Source organism: Falco punctatus, assembly GCF_963210335.1.
Source record: "Falco punctatus genome assembly, chromosome: 18".
NCBI classification, from domain to species: Eukaryota; Metazoa; Chordata; class Aves; order Falconiformes; family Falconidae; genus Falco; species Falco punctatus.
Genome location: NC_137598.1, coordinates 4,485,059 through 4,504,915, shown reverse-complemented (window position 1 = coordinate 4,504,915; position 19,857 = coordinate 4,485,059). Strand labels below are relative to the sequence as shown.

The 19,857-nt window shown below is 44.4% G+C and overlaps 1 protein-coding gene across 4 annotated transcripts in view; it reads left to right on the top strand.

Moving 5' to 3' along the window:
- Positions 1-19,857, top strand: part of DIP2B (disco interacting protein 2 homolog B) — a 72,186-nt gene that overhangs the window by 2,732 nt on the left and 49,597 nt on the right. Inside the window, exon 1 of one of the 4 annotated variants that reach the window (XM_080368806.1) lies at positions 2,640-2,670. The exons of the other annotated variants lie outside the window; for them this stretch is intronic. Coding sequence (XP_080224932.1) covers positions 2,655-2,670 — 16 coding nt within the window. The 5' untranslated portion in view covers positions 2,640-2,654. Of the gene's footprint in view, positions 1-2,639; positions 2,671-19,857 lie in introns of those variants that run through there. 4 annotated transcript variants of the gene reach the window in all.

The following is a 19,857-nucleotide window of genomic DNA, read 5'->3' as shown; positions in this document are numbered from 1 at the left end:
TGCTCAGATTTCTTAATATGCACATTACGGATTTGTTTGCGCACGTCACTTTTTCTATCAAAAAGAAAAAGTAAGTACAAAGAATTTTGGGTGACTTTGTCCCTGAGCTCTTGGAAACATCTTTCCTGGTATCTTGCTGCTGAGATAGCTGAGGCCTGACCTGTAAAGGAGCCGAGTGAGTCAGTGAGGTAATGTCATTGTATAGTTCTTGAAAAATACGCCCTACTTTGAAGCTGAAGCTTAAACATTTTAAGCTGTATGCATGCATCGTTCCACTGCCAATAACTATGGACTGTTTATAGTAAACAATATTGAATGGAAACATCTTATTAAAAATGGTGGTAATGCTTCATGTTTAACTGATTAGCTATTGCTCAGATAAGAACACTTGATCCTTTTCTCCCCCACCCCCTTTATTTGTCTCTAGGCTTGACTGTTTACTATATAAATGTTTCTGTCAGGTTTCCTGGGTAGGAGCACCTCGCTTTTGGAACAGGAGAGGAATTGCATCTGCACGGAGTTGGTATGAGTAGCCCGGGGTCCCCGACCGCAGGAGCTGGGAGGCTTCTCTGTCCTTGGTGTATGGTCTTGTGGTGGGGAGCACCTGAGTGCTGCTGGAAGGTGGTTCAGATGCAGGAGGCTGTAGGCTCGGAGCGTAATCCAGTTGTGTGCTGAGCCTCGCAGTGAGTTTTACACAGGGCTGCGTTACCGTTCACTGCCACGGTGTAGAGAATTTCCAACAATATGGGGGAAATACAGCATTAAAATCTTATCAGGCGTTCGGGTTGTGAAAGATGCTGTGTCAGCAAGTAGGGTGCAAAGTGGAGCAGGATTAGTTTAATGTGTGCTTAAAATAGAAATCATAGTTTGCAACGATGAGCCATGAGACTTTCTTCAGGAACAATCTGTGCGGACAGAGCAACAGGACTAATTATACCTCTACCAGCCCTGGATTATTCCTTACTGAGCCTTGTGGTCAGCATGGCAGTAACAGCAGTCCCATTCCTGAGTGCACTTAAAATGTCTTAGCAAAACGGTGGAAAGTGTTTCGGGAAACGGTAATTGTTTATTAATCAACAGAAATGGCATTTCTTTTTTTTTTTTTTTTTAGTCTTTTATCGTGTATCTTCATTTGGCCTCAGTGATTGATTTGAGTCTAAGTCATTTATTTCAAAGCTTAGATAAGAATTCAGCTGTCTTCTGTCAACGTGAAGTACATTATCCCCAAATCTGAAACATGACGCTTCACAGAGACATTGCATTTCCTTACGGAGGGGTCAGTGTTGTAGCCACTAAGTAAAAAATGTTAAAATAACAACAATTGTGTATAAGCAGTGAGTTGGGTCACAAAACCTGGAACCTGTTCATTACTCATGTTTTCCTTCTTTTCTCACTTCTGGCTTTTTTTCTCTTTCTAGTGCTTTTCTTCATCTGTCAGTGACGCCCACATTATGCATCACTAATGATGGGAAGGGCTGTCTTTGTATTTGCATCTGCTTCTTTTTCATGGGTAAAAGTGCCAAAGTTTAGCTTTAAAGAAGACTTTTACCCCCGTTTTCACATTTTTGTAAGTACGGGAGCTCAGTCTTAGGCCTTTGGGCTTTGCAGCTGTGTTTGAAGGTGACTTTGTGTCCCCTGTATGATGCTGTGTCTTCAGATGTTTGCAGCGTGTGCTGATCAGTTCGTAGAACACGGTAAGTGGTGGAATCTGTCCCATATTCGGCTGAAAACGTTGGCATTAAAGCACTTCAGCACTCAGCTTGGGGAGGTCTGGGTGCTCTTCTACTTCGGGTGAAATTCTCGAGCAGCTCCTCTCGTGTGAACTTCATCGCAGCCCTGTTAATAGAATCTGGAATAGCCAGATTCAAATGTTTTAATTAAGCACGTCCAGTGGGTTTGTTTTACGCAGCGCACACCACGAGACTATTGTACTGCTCGTGCGGTAAAGTTTCTTCTCTTGGTACAACATAGATGGTGTGACAAGAGCTTTTGCTTTGAAAGTAGGACAGCTGTCTCCCGGGCTGCGCTGTACAGGCCAGCTTTTCTCTGAGAGGGTTAAGCGTGCTCATAAAGAGCTTATTTGGCTATTTGGCTGCCTTTTTTTTTTTTTTTTTTTTTTTGTTGTTGTTTCACTACAGTTTCTGTCTCGTCTGTTGCTTTTGATTAGTAAAGGGGTGTTAGTGAACTTCAACTTGTGATATCTGTGAAAGTACGAGGCACGGGCCGAGGGGAACTCCACCAAGGAACAGCAAGGAATTCCCCTGTTAGCAGTGCAGGCCTTGAATATAATTCCGGTTGCTTCTGTGTTGGGTGACAGGGTTATCGTATCAATACTCTTGCCTCATGTGCAGAAGGAGCTGGTTTCTGTTTACTTTTCTAGTTAAACATACATTTCGTTGTCTGGTTGGTGATTTTGCGTGGGTGTTTTTTCTGTGAATGGCTTCATGCACCTGTGTTTGTTCCTTTCAAAGCTGATTGTCTCTTGCTGAAGAATTGAGGCTCTGTCTGCAGAGGAAAGCTTTGTATTAGGATTTTCAGAAGCTGAAGACCTAGCCAAGGATGGTGGCAAGTGTGGAAAAAGTAGTATCAGCAAAACAGTTGAAACCCAGGATGGAAGGCCAGCCAAATAGGATAGAACCTTACTGGAAGCAAACATGTTGACTCAAGCAAGTGGGTAGAGTCTTTATTTTGTTTGGCTTGAGAATTTCCTATGGAATCATGTTATTTTTCTGTTCTTTCAAAAATCGTGCGCTGCAGTTTTCATTCTTCGATTGTCAGGCGCCTGCTGGAGTAGGTGAGGATCTTTTTTTTACAGACTGAAGTAGCTGAAGCACAGAATTCAGACAGATGAGAGGAGGGTCAAAGGAAGTCATTGTCCGAGCAAGGACTGGCTGCGTGGATTTTGCTGAGTGAGCAGAAAGGTTTCACTTCAGTTTCTCCCCTCCCGTTCAGAGGGGAGCTGTGGCCGTAGCACAGGAAAGGTTGAAGAAGAGCTTAGAAACATAAGCAAGTTGGATCTGGTCGTCTTGTAGCTAGCAGGACTTACGGGTGGTTTTTGTGAATTTATGCAGCATCTCACCCACAAGTCTTGCATTAGGCAAAGCTAGGAATGGGAAGGCTTTTATGTTGCTTCCTTAATTTACCTGCAGGACTGACAGCTGATGGGTACCAAATCTGCTGAGAAATCTGCCTATGGCTTTGACACAGACTTTCTGTATGCAGCCAACAAAGGCACAGTTCTGAGGCAGCGCTTTGAAATGCATAAAGAAACCTTTTGGAGCATGTCCTAGGGAGCTGTTCACGCAAATTGGGAGATGATCGTTCCTGCCCTGTTTGGCTTTACAAAGGTTCTGATAAGAGCCTTCACTTCAGGTGCTATTGTATTTTCTTAAGCCTTGCAACCCAGGAAGAAGTGATGCAAGCGTGGCAGCGCAGGGGTTCCTTGCCATGTCCGTGTCTCACCAGAAAAGGAAATACAACTCAAGTCGTGCTCAGGAGGAGCAAAGTCACAGATCTGTGGCCAGTGCATCAAACAGAAGGTCCGTAAGATGATCACAAATTTCTACTCTGCGGATGGTCAAAGCAGAATGATTTAAATGACTAATGGTTTGGAGAGAGTGAGTTAAACGCAAATAGTGAAAGAAATATTTTGGCTACTGTGAGTGGGAGTAGGTTTTACTGTTGGTACATGTTTGATGCATGTAAACATGGTGAAGGAAAGGAAGGTTTTGGGAGCACCCGGGCTGATATAATAAAGAATAACCAGGAGAGTTAAAGAATGTGCATATTTTTGTGTTGTCCCTTTTATACTTGGGAAATGAGGAGCAAGTTTGGGGCTATTTTTAAAAGCTGCAGCTCTGACCCTTTGCCTTGGGGAGAGGAGGAAATTAGAGGCTTTAAAGAGAGTCCTCCACCTCCTCCCTGACTGCTTCTCTGAAGCTTTGCTGGAGTTAGAACCAGTTTTCCTCAGCTGGGTGGAGGGGACATCTGGTAGCAATGATTCCTGGTTTGTCTTTTATGATTCTTACTGCTTCCAGTATGGGTGGTATTTGCAGTTTCAGCTGGATACTTAGGCTGGAAATGTTAATCAGACCTGTTAGCCTGACACATCTGCGCTAAAGCCGCATTTGGCGTTCTTTTTGTGGTGTCCTAGATAACTGATCTTCAGTTTTCTATTTTAAATTCTGTAGCATGAAATATTAAGTAGTAAATGTGATGGATGGCAGCATAACTGCACGGAGCCGGATTGCTGGTCTTTCAAACGTGCATCTAACTAGGCAGTGCTCGGAGCTCCCTGGGAAGCTCTGCCTGCAGAGGACCCCTCGTGTTTCTAGTTCATTGGTAACGTTGCGGAAAGGGTGATGGGTTCCTTCCTGGTTCCCTCTATCTGATTCGGTTTTGTCGTGAAGCTTTCTATTCATTGGATTTATCATGTTTATTCAGTGGCGAGTTTCAGAAGCCAAAGAGTGAACTAATGGTGAGAAGTCCCAGAGGTGCAAGCAGAAGCTGAATAGTATCCTGTTTTCATTTGTTTCAAATACCATGTTCAGATAATTTCTTAAAATGGTTTTCTTTAAACCGTGTGTCTCAAAGTTATAAAAAGCATTTCCTGACTCTCTCAGAGAGTTGCTCGGTTGCTTTTTGGACCTGGGTTAACAGTGAGAGGAACTGAAGCATTCCTCTGTTGAGGTTGATTCAATCCAAAATTTTTCTTAGAGCTTATGAAATCAGGGACAAGTCATCAGGCCAGGATGTCTCGTTCTATTAATTAGAATGGAGGACTCTTAAATTTGCACCATGTGTGAGGAAACAGTGATTTATAGCTAACGGATGCTCTGCAGGCAGCAGCATTCCATCTGCTACACGAATTTTCCCATTACATTTTGATGAAAAGTCTTGGGAAAAGCCTCACACCTGTATTTCTCATTGTGAATAATGTTTGCCAGTGGTGGGGTTGTTACTCTGGCCTGGATATTTTTTTGAGTAAAATGCCTATTTCTATCAGCTTGCTTTTTTTTTTTTTTGCAAACTTCAAAGCTGAGAGTTTCTGAAACACTACTTAGAATAAACACAGGCAGGAGAGATTATGTTTATACCAAAGATAGTCAGTGTAGTAGTAACTTTCCTTGCTGCTTTTGTGAGCAAAGGCTTTTACTTATTGTATCTTAAGCTGATTAAAAGAAAAAAAAAAAAAAGGGGTGTGGGGGGAAACTTGCTTAAAGTTTTAGCACTTCTCTGCCAACATAAACTTTTTCTAATTCTTGTTGACTTGAGAATTGCTGATACAAACTAGGTCTTTCTGGACTTTGAATTCCATGGGGATGGGGGCCCACAGGGCATACATTAATATATTTCGTGAACCCAGGACGTGAGTTACTGCCTGAGTGATCAACAACTGAGCCTCTCAGAATTGTTCCCCAGCAGTCAGGCAACCTGCTTTCACCAACTCCATGTCCCTAGGGAGCAAAAATAACCAGGAGAATTGTATCCCTGCCTGATAAAATTAGGTCTTCTGTAATCTCTCTCAGAACAGCCGGATGGCTAGCTGCCTTGAAAAACATATGTTTTAATGCAGGAATAATGCATTCCATTTAGGATGGCTATAGCCGTGGGAGCTGGTTGACTTAGTGGATAAAGCACTCCCATTTTGCCTCTGGGATCAGGACTAATGTCAAACATCAGGTCTAAAGAGCAGTGGTGGAAAAGAATTCTTTGGGATGTTTCTCCTCCTGTCTTTCACTCTTCACAGGGATATTGTTCCTGTACCTTGGTCGTCCTAAAGGAGTTTCAAAACTGAACCGTCCTGTTATCGGCGATAAAGTGCGAATTGCAAAGAAGAGGAGTTAGTGTGTGTATTTCTAGATTTTAGCTCGCTCTGCATTAAGAAAACTGATTTAGGAATAGCAACGCTGATGGTTCCTCTAATACAAGTTTATACTAATTATCTGAGAGCAGCATGGGTAACTCGGTGGAGGAAGTTCAGCTTTATTCCTGCCTTTCCTGGTAGAACTCCCCTGCTCAGAGGGAAGTCACTGCAGCCACAGGCATCTCCATCGTGCAGACAAAGCCCTCTGCTCTGTTGGGAACTGATCATCATGTGATACTTCCAGCTCCTCCTTCCGAGCTGCTGCATTTCATTACAGGAAGCTAAGAATAAGTATTTTCCCACTAATAATTATTTTCCATATGAGCCGCTGCTGTAGCTGCTGCAGGGAGGGACTGTGGGTGACCGGGAGGGGTGACAGGCTGTTTGTGTGGGATGAGCCACGGGAGATTTCAGAAGCACCAAGTTTGGAACGTACGAATGAAAGAAGTTGTGAGGGGGCATTTGGTTGCCCGTAAATTGGAAGGATGCGGTTGAAAATGGGAGTGATGCAGCAGATAAAGCACCAGGAGAGCTGAGAGATTTGGTTTCTGTGTGTGACTCCATCCCATAGCTGCGCAGCCACCCTTCCAGAAAGGGTAGTTAGATGAGGATGTGTTAAAGAAGGTTTTGTGTTGCCTGTTGTCCCACCTGTACCCTTAATGCATCAACTCTTCATTTAGAGTGCTGATTAACCTTTGACATGAAGAGCCATTTCAGTATGAAGCACCTTTTCTGGAAATACAGTAATAATTTGCTCGCTGGGAACAGGAGCGACTGCATGTATGTCGGTGTGGATGTCCTGATAAGATTGTTTTCTTTGCCTAGTGGTTGCGTCTTCATCATCGCCTTTCGCTATAATTACCTGCTGTGGAAGCCTCGCCTGCTTCTCTGGAAGCAACGATCACATAGATAAGCTGACCAGCCAAAAGAAACCCTGAGGAGGGGAAGGAGGCTTTGAAGTTTTCTGCTTACTTTCTAGAAAGAGGTATGAGCAAGGTTAACAAACAGTTGTAAAAGGTCACGCTTCGCCTTTTCTGGCAGGAAGGCGAGACGTGTAGCTCGCATGGCTTTGTGCTGCGCGGCGGCAGGTGATCCTCCTGCTCACAGTGTGCGTTGTCACTGTGGGAAGGAGAACGAGGGTTACTCTGAAGAGCTGGGAAGTGACATGGCAAATTCCAGCCTGGGATTGTTCACCCTGCGATGGAGAGCAGAGTCAGGTGATGTGGGTAGCAGATAAGGGGTCCTTGATCCTCGGCGGTTCTGGTAGAGGAATAAACAGATCTGCAGCTTATTAAACTGTGCTGAATTCTTCCCCCCCCCCCCCCCCCGTTGAATATAAGCAGAAAATGCCTATTAAAGGTGTTCCATTCCTGGCATTATCAATTAAAAGCTCGTTGTGTGTCCCGTGGTGGGGTTCTACCAAGGTACCAGCGGCTAAACGCAGGGCTCCTTGCAGAGCTGTTTGTGTGTGTGGAAGAAGGGAGTTGCTGGAAAGTTTGCTTCGGATGACTCTGTGCTGTGTCTCTAAGCTGGAGAAAAGCGTGTGTGCTCCTACGGTGTGTCCTCAAGAACTACAGCCCTGGTTTCATAACAAAGCCTTCGGCAGCAGCATTGGCTCGAGATACTCTCACCTCTTAGCACCTTACTCCTTTCCATCTCGGAGAACGCAGGCGCCTCGGCTCTGCGTTTTGTAAAGCTGTGAACTTTGGCAAACTGGAGAGGGCAATTGATTAAACTTTTAGGAATGTAAACTTTGCTTCTTAAAAAAATACCGGACCATTTACTTGATTTCATGAAAGCGTTTGCAGGTAACCAAATTATAAATTATTCTGACACAGCTGGGGATTTTTTAAGGCTTTTGGCAATCCTGGAAAAAATACTGAACAGCACAAGGCTGAGACCTGTCTTGTGTAAGCAGAAAGTAGATCTCTTAATACTCCGGTGCTCGTGTAAATGTTTTTTGAGATTGAGACCCGTGTTTATTCTTAGGGCAGAAACTTTTAAGTGATCCCTTGTGGATTAAAAAAAAAGAACAATCCTTATTGTAATTGGAACGAAAACCTCCATACTTGCGTAGTTTTGGATTGGAAGTTGCTGCAGTGAAAAGGGGGAAGTACTGTTATTTTCAGTTCACAGACAGGAAGGCGCGATGTACGGAGGTGAGGTGGGTTGCTGGGTCACACAAAGGCAGCAGAGCAGATCTGTGGGCGCTCAGCCCTCTGCTCTGTAGAAGTGGGTACGTTGTCACTTAAAAAGAAGAGACTTTGAAATACGCGGTCTGATAAGGAGAAAACAGATGCCTGTGCAGCGTGCTGGGAGTTGGCGTGTTCTTCTACGCGTCCAGGTAATCTGAGGTTTAGCTGTGAGGGGTGATGGTAAGTTTTGGTTGCACACGATATGAACCAACTGTATTTGTGGAATTTCTTCTCTCTGCTTGAAATTCTCAAGCCCTTCTTGAAAACGTCCTGAACTCAAAAAGTCCTGTGGTGCAGAAAAACGTCAATGATTGAGTCCCAAACAGGGAGAATCATGGATGAAGACAAAGCAAATGAGTCAGATATAAGTAATCCCCATTATGTCTTGGCTGCAGCCACACCTAGAAACCTTGAACAAACATTGCTGTTCTGTTTAGTTATTCCTGTGTTTGATAGACTTTACTTGTTAAGTCCTGTTTTAAAATTGCAGCGTGTAAAAATTGTGTAGGGCTAGTCGCCATTAGTGTAGGAGGACTTACCGACGTTGTTTTCGTAGCTTTGACCAGGCACACCGAGGCCTGCGCTAGAAGATAGTTGATTTGCTCTCGTATTTCCCCCAAATACAAAACCTTGGAGTTGGTGGTGCCTTGGAAGGCTTTCAAGGCAATGCTTTTTGCAGTAGGCCTTTAAAAAAAAAAAATAAAATCTGGCTAGAGCTGCAAACAGGAAGAGGCAATTACCCTTTGCCTTTTGTGTATCGAAACGTTGTTCATTGTACAAAGCTTTGGTAAAACACTTTTGGTTAGAGCATGGAAATTGTGAAGGAAAGCATTTGGATCTGGCAAAATCATACTTGATGTATTAGGGTTGCTATCATGTCTCTTACTAGTAATTACTTAGCTAATAGCATGTGTCTTTTTCCTCTTTCATGGTGTTGAAGCTGATTTTTATTAAATCTGAACGAAGGGGTTTTTTTTCAGGTGAGACTTAAAGGGAAAAGAAAATCTGGACCCTTCCCCCTCCTCTAATTCTAATTCTTTTTCAGCTCCTGTAAACGGGGGCCTGAACTCTTGTCTGTTAAGCGTGGCTGTCGCCAGTTCCAGGTTTTTTTTGACAGAGGTTAGGGTTTGTTTTCTGGTTCTCATCCAAACACGTACCATTTGCTTCGCATTGTTCTTTTGCACTGTCTGCTCTCCTCTGGGCTTTGTATGTGGCCTATGGAACGTGACCTTCTGGCTCGGAAGAGTTCTAGAGATTTGTCTTACGCACACTTACCTGCAGGAATCCTTCTCAGTTTATCGGTGTTGCAGTGGGATAGCTTGTGATATTCAACCCATTCGTTTCCCTGGGATGTGAAGGTAACTTCTTGGGTTGAACCTGGTGGGGAAAGCCAGGTAGAAATAAAAGTTCGTGTGCTGGCGGCTCTTCAGGGGCTGATTTATGGAGGCTTGCTGTTCCCTACGTTGAGTCTGTAGTAGCAAAGGTGACACTTTCTTCTTTTCACGCTCTAGAGATGGAAACGGATTTGGCAAAGCAGCAAGGGAGGGGGCGCGAAGTAAGGTAGATGGTGGTGTCAGAGTTCTCCATGCCGTGCAGGATGCCATACCTTGGCCTCTTCTCTTTGGAGAATAATTACTACTTCTGTTCTCTTGTTTAAAATTAGAAAATACCTTCCTGCGAACAATAAAATGGTGTGAAAGACACCGACATGTTGTACGGCACTGCAGGCACACTCCTCTTCCAGCGGAGCCAGAACTATTTGGGCAGAAGGATAAAAGGAAAGACTTGGCGTGCAGAACTGGGGAAGGAGTAAATAGTCTTCTGTTCGGATTGAGTTTGGCTTCAGGTTATGAACGATCTGGCAACAGTACAGCGTGGAGCGTGTTCGCTGCTTTCTATTGCAAAGTGACAACCTCTCGGTTGTGCTGGTGCAGCTGCTCCTGGGGCTGCCTTGGGATCTGGATTGAGGAGCTGACACGGTTAAAACCACCGAACAGTATTGCTGTTGAATGCTCGACATCACGAGAGGATAGCCTGCAGGACAGCCCAAGGAAGGGAGCATGAAAGGAACGAGTGAAGTGGAGAGATCTGGGAGAGAGAGAGATGCGTGAGCTGGTTTTTTTTCGGTAATTCTGCTATCAAGAATAGCTATTTAAGAATAGCTTAAATCTTCTGTGGGTGAAATTTAACAAAAAGTCTCCGAGAGTTATTGTCGCATCGGAGTAAGCTAGCAGTCGTTGGATTGTTTCCACGTTTTAAAGGGTTTGTTTGGAGCCGTTTCATAGATTCCCAGTTGAAAGGTAGATTTCTGCTCCTTCAGCACATTCTGCCCCGAGCAATTGCAGACAGCATCTCTCGTCTTAACTCACTAAACCAGTTAACGTTTGAGCTTTTGAACATATTGTCTGCTATTGAAGTGTTACGGCCTGGTAGGTACAGAAACAAAAAAGACTCTGCTGGTTGTTCCAGGGAGTAACCTCACGGAGGGGGAAAGGCTGACATGGGTTTCCCGCGATACCCTTCACCTCGGCTTGCGCAGGGTGCAGATGCAAAGCCGCCCCGCGTTATCGGTGGATGGAGGCACCTATGAAAAGGAAGAAGGCAGCCAGGCTGGGGCAGCTTGCCAATAGCTTAAAGCCTTTGTTAGAGACTAAAGGAAACCTGCGCCCATTTAGGCACTAGTACAGCCCCGGGGGCTTTCTTGGCCTCGTATGTAAAGAAGCTGAAGGCAGCCGCGTGGAAATGATTGCACGCTTTGGCACGTCGCTCTCCATTAGCTCTTTAGGCCCTGGTGGTTGTGTTTGAACGCAAAGATCTTGTGCTTAATTCTCAGGATTTTCATCCCGTGGGTCTGTCGGTAATAGCGCTTCAACCCAGCTGTTGAAACCAAACCACGAGGAAAAGTATCTTCTGTGCAAGAACACCTGCAAAACCGGTCTCCTCTTGAACTGCTGGGAGCCCGCGTGTGACTTCATCCTGCTCACAAGGAAGGAGATGTCTCCAGTGGTCAGGCCCTGCTGCCCTGGGAGAGGTGCTGCCTCCGCGCCAGCTCCTTTCTCCCTATGATAAATTCCTCATTCCCAGCTTGGCTCTGTGCTGAAATAAAAAAGGAGACGCAAACTCAAGTATCGAAATAAATGTCAATTTTAAGCCAGTGCCACCAGGCAAATGAGAAAGGGGCACGCTTTCCCTCTGAAATCTGTGCTGCTCTGCCTTTTCCCTTTACCTCGGCATGAAAAGAAGATTTTTGGAGTGATTTATAGCTGTTACGCCAGGCTCGTCAGGGCTCCTAGTCTCATCAGGACGGCTAGGACGGTGTTGTCTCTGTAGTTGAGTGGTTGACTTCGGCAGGCTGCATTTCTGGGCTAGGGTGGTTGGTGGTGGTTGTTTTTTGTGGTTTTTTTTTTTTTTTTCCTTTTAGAGCTTTTAACATGAAATATTCAATCATACCTGTGCGGAGCAGGATTGATACAGGTAGCATGCCTCAGAGAACTGTGGAGAAGGTGTCAGGCTGTGAGCACATCCCACGTTTGTGGTTTCTACGTACTTGTGTCTTTTCATGGAGCTGGTAGCTACCCAAGGGTGACTTTGGGGTTTCGGGAGAAATTCTGTGTCTTCCTCCAGCAGAATTAGCTGGGGCTGGAGGGGACATCTCTCCAGAGTGTCTTGAAGAGAATCTGAGGTACTGCAGCCTACCAGGTGCTTGTTGTTCATGGGTGCTCCAGCTTGGCTGTCGCTGAAAAGGTCGGTCAGCATTTATTTGGTAGGAAGATGTAAGCTGGGATACCCCGAGGAATTAATTTTGTTTCCGTATTTTTTTTGTACAGTCCTGTGTTGCGCTTCTAGAATGCCCGGTGCTGAAGAAGCAATGATCCTGTTGTATGAAGGACATTGAAGAGAAGTGGTTGCTTTATTTCCCAAACATCCTAATTTCTCTTAAGAGACTATTACGTAGCTTGGTATGAATTTTACTTACATGAAACATATGGAGTCAGCAGACAAGTCTTACTGAACAAATTGGAGGGCAGCAATCCAAACTGATGCCTGTTGCCTTCAGTCCTCCTTCTTCAGAGCTTTTGCTTAATTGCAAGCTTTCTATTTGGACTTTCATTCTTTAGTTTCTCATTCTTGGCAGAATATCTTGCTTTAAATTATTGCTGTCAACACGTCCTTAGCCCTTCCTGCTCCCCCCATCCCCTTAAATTGTGTAGTACTGTCTGTGGTGCTTCAGATTGCTATAAAAAGGCCATTATGTTTGTAGTTGAAAGCAAAGCCTGCTGTGAATATAATATTTTACAAAAAGATACAAGCATCTCCCTGTTAATATTATTACATTGATACACTGGTTTTATAAACATTTTAGCCTTCTTTGAAACAGTTGATATCTAGTGATTATGGCTCCATTAGCTGTACTAACAGATGGTTCATACGCAAGTACTTTTATGCTGTCATCTAAGGCAGAAATGCGGAAAAGAAAAGGAATGTTAAATTCTCATTTCTTTGGTGGTAAGGCTGGGAAGTTAGCGTGTGGTGGAGGACCTCACATTAACCTAAGATTGTGTGACCGAGGAGGAAGGAAACTCCCACCTGGAGTGATGCAGAATAGATGGGAGAGGGGTAACGAGTCATGCTGGAGCAGGACAGCGGAGAGCACTGGTACCAGAATGGGTTGTGAGCCGGTGGGGCCAGACCACAATGGAGATGATCTCTGGATGGGTCCAGCGCAGGGTTCTGTAGGGTTTGCAGGATTTAGAGGAGGTAGGACTCCTGCAGTTAACTGAGTTAGAGGCTGGGAAAGTCCCTGCTTTCTTTACCAACCAAAATAGAGGTGGAATTAGGCCACGGACATGGAATAACTTTGCCAAGGTCGTGCTGTGGAGCTGAAGCAGCAGCTTTGCCAAACATCCGCAGTTGCCCTGTGCACCTGCACTCATTTGTGGCCTCCGTCGTATATTTTTTTCAACAGGCACAATACAGAATCGGAGACATCTGTGTCCTCACAAATGAAGATAAATCTAATTTAACATCCTCTGCACTTCTTACCTTGCTTCGTCAGGTGATGCGTTTGGTTTGTCTTGGGTTTTTAGTTTGTTGGTTTGGGGTTTTTCTGGACATTTTAGGATTGTAGATTCTTAAATTTTGCTAGGATTGTAGATTCTTAAATTTTGCTCTGTCCATGCCTAGCGGGAGATCAGGATTTCTTCCTGCGAGAACCAGAGAGTTCAAGGTCTTGAGCTTCTGTTTTCGATGAGCAGGCTGGAGGGCTTACATGTGTTTTTGCATAGTAATAAAGGCAGCGTAATACTGTTAGAATTAAGTGCTAATGTGAAATAAAGCAGTAAAGATTAGCTTGTAATTTGATGTAATTCTGCTTACATCTTTGAGGGAGATTGGCTATTGCTGAGAAACTGCACAGTCACCTCTGCTTTACATTTATTGCAGAATGGGAAATTAAAATATGATCTCACTCTCATTAAAATTAAGTAATTGATGTCATCGTTCAATTAAAAGATTTTTGTGGGAGCTTTTAGCAAGTCATTCCAGGTTGCTCTTAAGACCTGACCAACCAAGCACCCTTAAAGTGGAGGGAATGGTGGATAGTTGTCTTGAGGAACTGAAAGGTAAGGGAGCTGTGAATACGTTTTGCTGGTTGTTGCTTTTTCAGACAGCTTGCAGTTCCCTGCCTGTACGGCTATAGCTGGGGTCTCTCTGGTTTATTCATAATTCCATCTAGGCATCCCTGCAAGAAATCTTTCGGGTTTTTTGCTCTGGCATATACAGAACCGGAGTGGCAAAGGAGACTTGTGTTTTTGTGCTGGCTCCATCATTTTCAGAGTATTAATATTTCATTTAGGCTTCTTGAAGCTTTTAGCAGATTTGTCAGGCTTTCTTCCCAGTGGTAGTGTGTGTGAGGACAACTTGAGAGCATTCTGATGAACTTACACTATGGAAAGTGGTTTTATTTGTTTTGATTTATGGCTGAAATACTTTTAAGCAGCTCATCCTGTTTGGTAAGTAACTTTGCCATAAACGTAACCGTAAAAGAGATCCAGCGGTTTTGCCTTTTCTCCAGCTAGAGTCCAGCCAAACAAATACTGTATCACATCCAAATAACACTTTTTCGTGCCAGTAAAGACCAGTCTGTATTGTCACTCACCAGTAAAAAAAACACAGATGCAGCCAGCTGTGCTGTGTCGGGAGCAGCAGGTTTCAGAGAAGCCCTCGGTGGCACGTGCTCTGCCACCGCTCCTTCTCTCGCTCCGTTTCATACGTAGTGGCACTGATGCCGGACTTCTGAATCTCCAAGGGATTTTGCCGTGACAGAAATCCTTCTGTGCTCGGCTCGAGCCCTCTGTGGCTTTCAGGCAAGCAAGCGGTGCCAACGCAGGCGTTTTGGTGTTCAACTTCCACTTGGTTAGGGCTGAAACGTGGTTATTTACACTGCTGTTATATGTTAGAAGTCTATATAAATGATATTTCCTAATTTTTGGCCCGTTTTCATTTGAGCCTGGAGAGATCGCAGCTTGTCACTGCAAATACACCGTGAAATTTTTACCCGTCGCTAGACAAAAGTTTCTTCTCTTCCAACTTCGAGATGTTCTTGTCTGAGTGAAGAGCACCAGAGCAGATCTGGTGCCGGTAGGTTGCCTTTCATTGCATGTGATAATTTGTCCTGAAAAACATTTGGAACCCGTTTAGAAATGGATCGGGGATTTTTTTCACCCGGACTCTGCAGCTGCCGTGAGTACACAAGCTCGTAGTTGTTTTGCATTGTGCTCGCTACGTTCTTGATCAGGCTCGTGGGGGAGTTTATGCTTTTCAGCCGACGGCTCTGAGCCTCCTGAAATCTGCCGTTCGTGGTTCAAGATGGGAACAACAAAAGGGAAACGCAGCCGGCGTTCTGGCCTCTGGCCTCAGCCATTTTTGTTTACCAGTTAATGTTTCTTTCCAGTTGGCTAGTGTTTGCTGGGTCAGTCGATCTGTTGTTTAAAAGGCTTTGTTTACCGCTAACTCGTCTTTTGATACTTCCATGCTGAATTTACCAACAGGAGTTTTTCATTTACCTGCTGAAAGCTGTGTCATTTCCAGAGGAACGTGTTTATTTTTTCTTCCCTTTTTATTACAAATAACCTGCCGTGAGTTTATTTCCACTGGATGAAACGTCTCTCTGGCCTTCGTGGGAACAGAGTGCAGAAATGTCAAAATCTGAACCCTTTGGAGAATAGTTGTATTTAGGTGTTTGCTTATCCAGCAAAGCGGTATTTGCTGCCAGCTGTAAAATGTTCCCTTTTCCATTGATACTCAGCTCTTACGTGTAGTTAGGGGGCTGACTCATTAATATTACAAGTGTCATACGTGTTGTGTTAGGGCCAGTCCCGATTTTGCTGTCCTCTAAAGTGGAGACAAGCGGCGTTGGAAGCTGTCCAGTTCATTCTTCACCGGGCTTCTGTCAGCGAGATTGTTAGGCTTTAATCTGTTTCATGGTGATGGCTTTGCTTTTCCAGAAGGGAGTTCCTTTTGTGCGTAGCTCAGACCACGCCAGAACTGGTCGTTGGGCTGTTGAGAGGATGCTGGTGGGAAGGAGAAGGGCTTCCTGGTCAGAGAGGAGTGCTGTCCCCTTTCCCGAGCGATTTGTAATACGAAAGCCCTGCTTTGCCAAAATCCTGGCCTGGGTAGGCTAGGGAGGAATTCGGATGGGATGTTTTCTCAGCCTCTCTATCTCGACTGCTGTGGAGATTGTAGTCATTGTGCAAACAAAGCAGCCATTGTCCGAAGCTTTGTGTCATGCTCTGGGTTTTGGGTTGAGAGCCTCGATTCCCCGCTCCCCGGGAACTGCAGGCAAGGTGTTTTGGAGCGATTGGTTGTGATTAGTCCACTGTTATCATCCCCTGTATTTTTCACTAATAAAAAATATCAACAAGGTAGAAATTTCCCGTGTAGTTTGATGATGTGAATGTTCAACGGGAAAACGGGATGGGAGAAGCAGCTTTTTAACAGGGCTGCAGTGACAGATTTTTGTAATAAACACAGTATTTGGCGTATTTTGTAAATAATTCCTGTATTCATTTGCTGTCAGATACTTAAGTCTTCAAAGTAAATCACATCTGTAACTGCAATATCTTTTTGGGTAAGCTCTTTTGTTCATTTTGTTTGCATTCTTTTTGTCAAGTTGCTGACGGTGTGCTCTTAAATAATCCTACTCATTTCTCCATACTTCCTTCCCTCTACAAGCAAGACATGTGAGAATTCAGTTTATTTAAATTGGAAGAAGAGATACTGCGCCCTTAGAGAGGCCACGGTAGGAAAGTTCTCTCTAAGTAGTAATTGTGGGTTGGGAGATAGCTTGTTGAATAAGTTCTTTCTTACTTTAAGCCTGTTTGTTTAGGTTCAAGGTCCACTGGTGTCAGTGTGGAAAGGCTGTTTGTCCTCACTGGTTTGTGAAAATAATCTTATGACCGTGGTGATGTGCGGCTACGAGGCAAGAAGAAGCCACGGGTTCGGATCTTGCCGTTTTGGAATGACAGAAATATCTGTCTGATACGGCAATATCCTGCGTAACAAGGCCAGCACACTGAGATTGATCGTTCTTTCTCGTTACGATAATAACCTGAGTTATTGTTGTTTTTAAAGAGCCGTTTAGTGTACGGAATTAGGAGGAATCGATGTGCTGGGGGGAGGTGTGTGCTTTCCCTCGGAACAGGTGAGTTCAGTAGCTTTCTGGCGGATTTGCAGTGTGCAGCTGGATCGCCAAGCTGTGCGCTGAGGGTTCTCCTGTGTGCTGCTCTCGTCTGTTTTGCCCATTATTTTGATCTTCCACGCAGTTTAAAGGCTTTCACAGAAGAAGGATCTTGCCACATCCTGCTACCCAGCCTCCAAACAAAGTGCTGCTGAAGCAGACACTGACTCCTCTTTAGCACGCCGCAAGAGCCCCGAACAGAAGTCGTTCCTTGCATGATCTTGCTTGTAAAGAGCATCACAGCTGACAGAATAATGGCTTTTCTTAGGCTTGCTGGTGACATGCCAACACGGTTTCCTCAGCAATGAAATTCCTCAAGAAGCCATGGTTGCTGATGTAAACATAACTGAAAGCTTAACACAGCCCGTACTGAGCTCAGGGTCTGAAATCTGCTTCTTACACCATGCTGTACAGCGCGTTTTTCTTCTGCCTTTTTCTATTTAAATCTGCTTTCCCAAGCTTGTAACCAACTGGAACGGGTTGAGCTCTTCAAGCCAGAAAAGATGGGCTGGGCTGTGCCGAGGGGAGCCTGTCCAGACTCCGGTGCTTGCTCGTGGCGAGGATCGCTCAGTGGGGCAGCCTCCACAGCTCCGCTTTTGTGGAACTGTGTGTGGGACGGAGGCGACCGGGCAGGTTTAAGGTTTCTTTAACAAAGTGCTTTGCTTCCCGTTAGTCAGGCTTGGAAAAAAAAAATTAAAATGGATAGCAAACCCAAGAACAGTTCCATAGCAGCTCGAGTCTGCCTGCTGTCTTTTTGACAGGTACGCTTCTGGAATTTGGTGGGAGTTTCCGCCAGTCAAATTACTAGTGTTGCACGCTAATTTGAGGCTGGGTAAAAGATTAATAATTGTATTGCTTTAAGTAGTGGAATCCTACTATGGTGACTAATACTGTTTAATAGTAACTATCCTGGAGTAAGTAAATCACTTTTAAATGCTGTAAAATGACTGTGGTTTTGCGTTTCGGATTTCAGTGCTTTGGGAAAAACAATGTGTTTTGCTCTCTTGAGCAGCCAACACTTTCTCTGCTGTTTTCTTCCGTGAAATGGGAGTGAATATTCTTCTTATGTTATATATATGTATTATTATGAATACACACTTGGTCCTACCTCTTTGGGAAAACCAGGGTAGGAGGCATGTGGGAAAACATGTCACGATAGACGCGTCCCCTATTTAGTTTTGAAAAATTCATTCCTGCCATTGATTGATTGTTTGGGTTTTAGTTTGGGTTGTTTTTTTTTTTTTGTTGTTGATTTTTGTTTGGGGAGTGATCTTTTAAGTGCTAATGCTTTCATCAAGATAGCTTTCTTTGTTTCATCATGCGTAATCATCGAGCTCATCGCACTGTGATTTTGGAATAGCATTTTCCCATCTGGAAAGACGTAATTACCACGCTGCCGTGCAGCATGACATGCCAACTAGGTTAGTGCTTCGTTAACACTGTGTTTAGAGGAAGGTCAGGGTTGCATTTCCATGCCTGAGTACCTTGTGCAGCGCTGTGTTTGATCGATAGATAGGGGGATAATTGCTCTTAACTTCTTTCCTCTCCCATTCTTGCATCTCATTCAAGAATCTAGAATTATAAAAAGTACCTTCAGGTGCAGTTGGACCTCAACGGGCTGCGTATCCCAACTGCTTCTCTGGATGGTTTGGCAAGGTGCTGCTGCAGTGTCAGGTTTGGAAGGGAGTTACCAGGGAGGAGTACCTGTGGCAGTTGGCTTACTTGAGAAAAGAGCGAAGTTTCTTTCAAGAGAATTATTAAATATGGGCATCAGAGAGCCGTGAAAGGGTAGGTGATAGCAATAGCACACAGAATTAAAACCCACAGTCACTTCTGTTTTAATCATCCCAGGTCGATGCACTGTGGTGATATTCTGATGGTTTTGTGTGGCCACGGTAGCTGCTGAACCAAAAAAAAAATAAATGCAAAAATACGATCAAGTTTTTGTGCAAGAGAGTCGAGAGGAAAACAGCCTGGCGAGCCCCAGCCTCCGCTGGAACGGAGGTGCAGAATAAATGCCAGGGACTGTCTGGTTTCATCAAATACCTCTGACTGGAAACTGTGGTGTCGCCGATGGCTGTGGGTGGGGTAAAAGCTTCGTACATCTGAGATTTTTTTTTTATCAATCAGCCCATTTGTCAGGTCCCCAGACTGTCATTGACTGCTGCTCACTGCAGGTTGTGGTAAACCCAAGGGAAAATATTGTTTGACTTTCTAATTGTGGGTGGCTATCTACGTGCGTCTCAACCATTTTGCAGCAAGATGCAGAATTCTCTGTGGGTGCCTGCATGTTTTTGGTTTTCCTTTTATTCCTGGGCTAAAACCAGGCTTGGTTTGGAAAAATCATTTGTCCACGTTAGTCTGTCTCGTGGAGAAAGTGCCGAGTGTTTAGAAATAAGCAAAGAGTTGACGCGTGTGTGCGATCTTGGGCTGGATGGGCAGCTCCTAGGAGAAGATTATCAGCGCTCGCTGTTCTGAGAATTCTGTTTCTACCTTAAGGAAGACAAGGATGTACCTGCCTACTGAACAAGCGCTGAATCACGGGGTTGTTAACACTTGCACAAAGTTTAGTCATTTCCTGGGAAACTTTTGTTTTCGGTTTAGTGGCGGAGGGCTAGGTCTGTGCGTTTGTGCTGAGGATTAAATAAATGTGAATTTCTGCTGGTGCCTGTGACCAGGAGGTTAGTCAGAAGAGAGAATTATTCAGGGCAGAGTCACTTCATCTGGGTTTTTTTAAAGGCGTTGTGAGGTGCCTCGCTGTACTCAGACTGTGAGTATCGCTGGTTCTCGCCTCCGTGCATGTGCCGCTTTCTGTTTCTCCTCATTTCGATGCAGGACTAGTACTATAAATGCTGTTAAGCATTCCTACATCGAATCTTGCATTCTTCTCATTGAGTACTTATTAAAAATGGATGGAAACATTTCTCTCGAATAGATTTTATAAAATCCCGTTTCTGACAAAGCCTTGGTTTTGTGCCCTTTATGGCGTTCAGAAGGGAAAATGCATTTTTTCCCCATGAGGAGATGTAGCTATTTAAAAGATTTTAATTTATTTATTA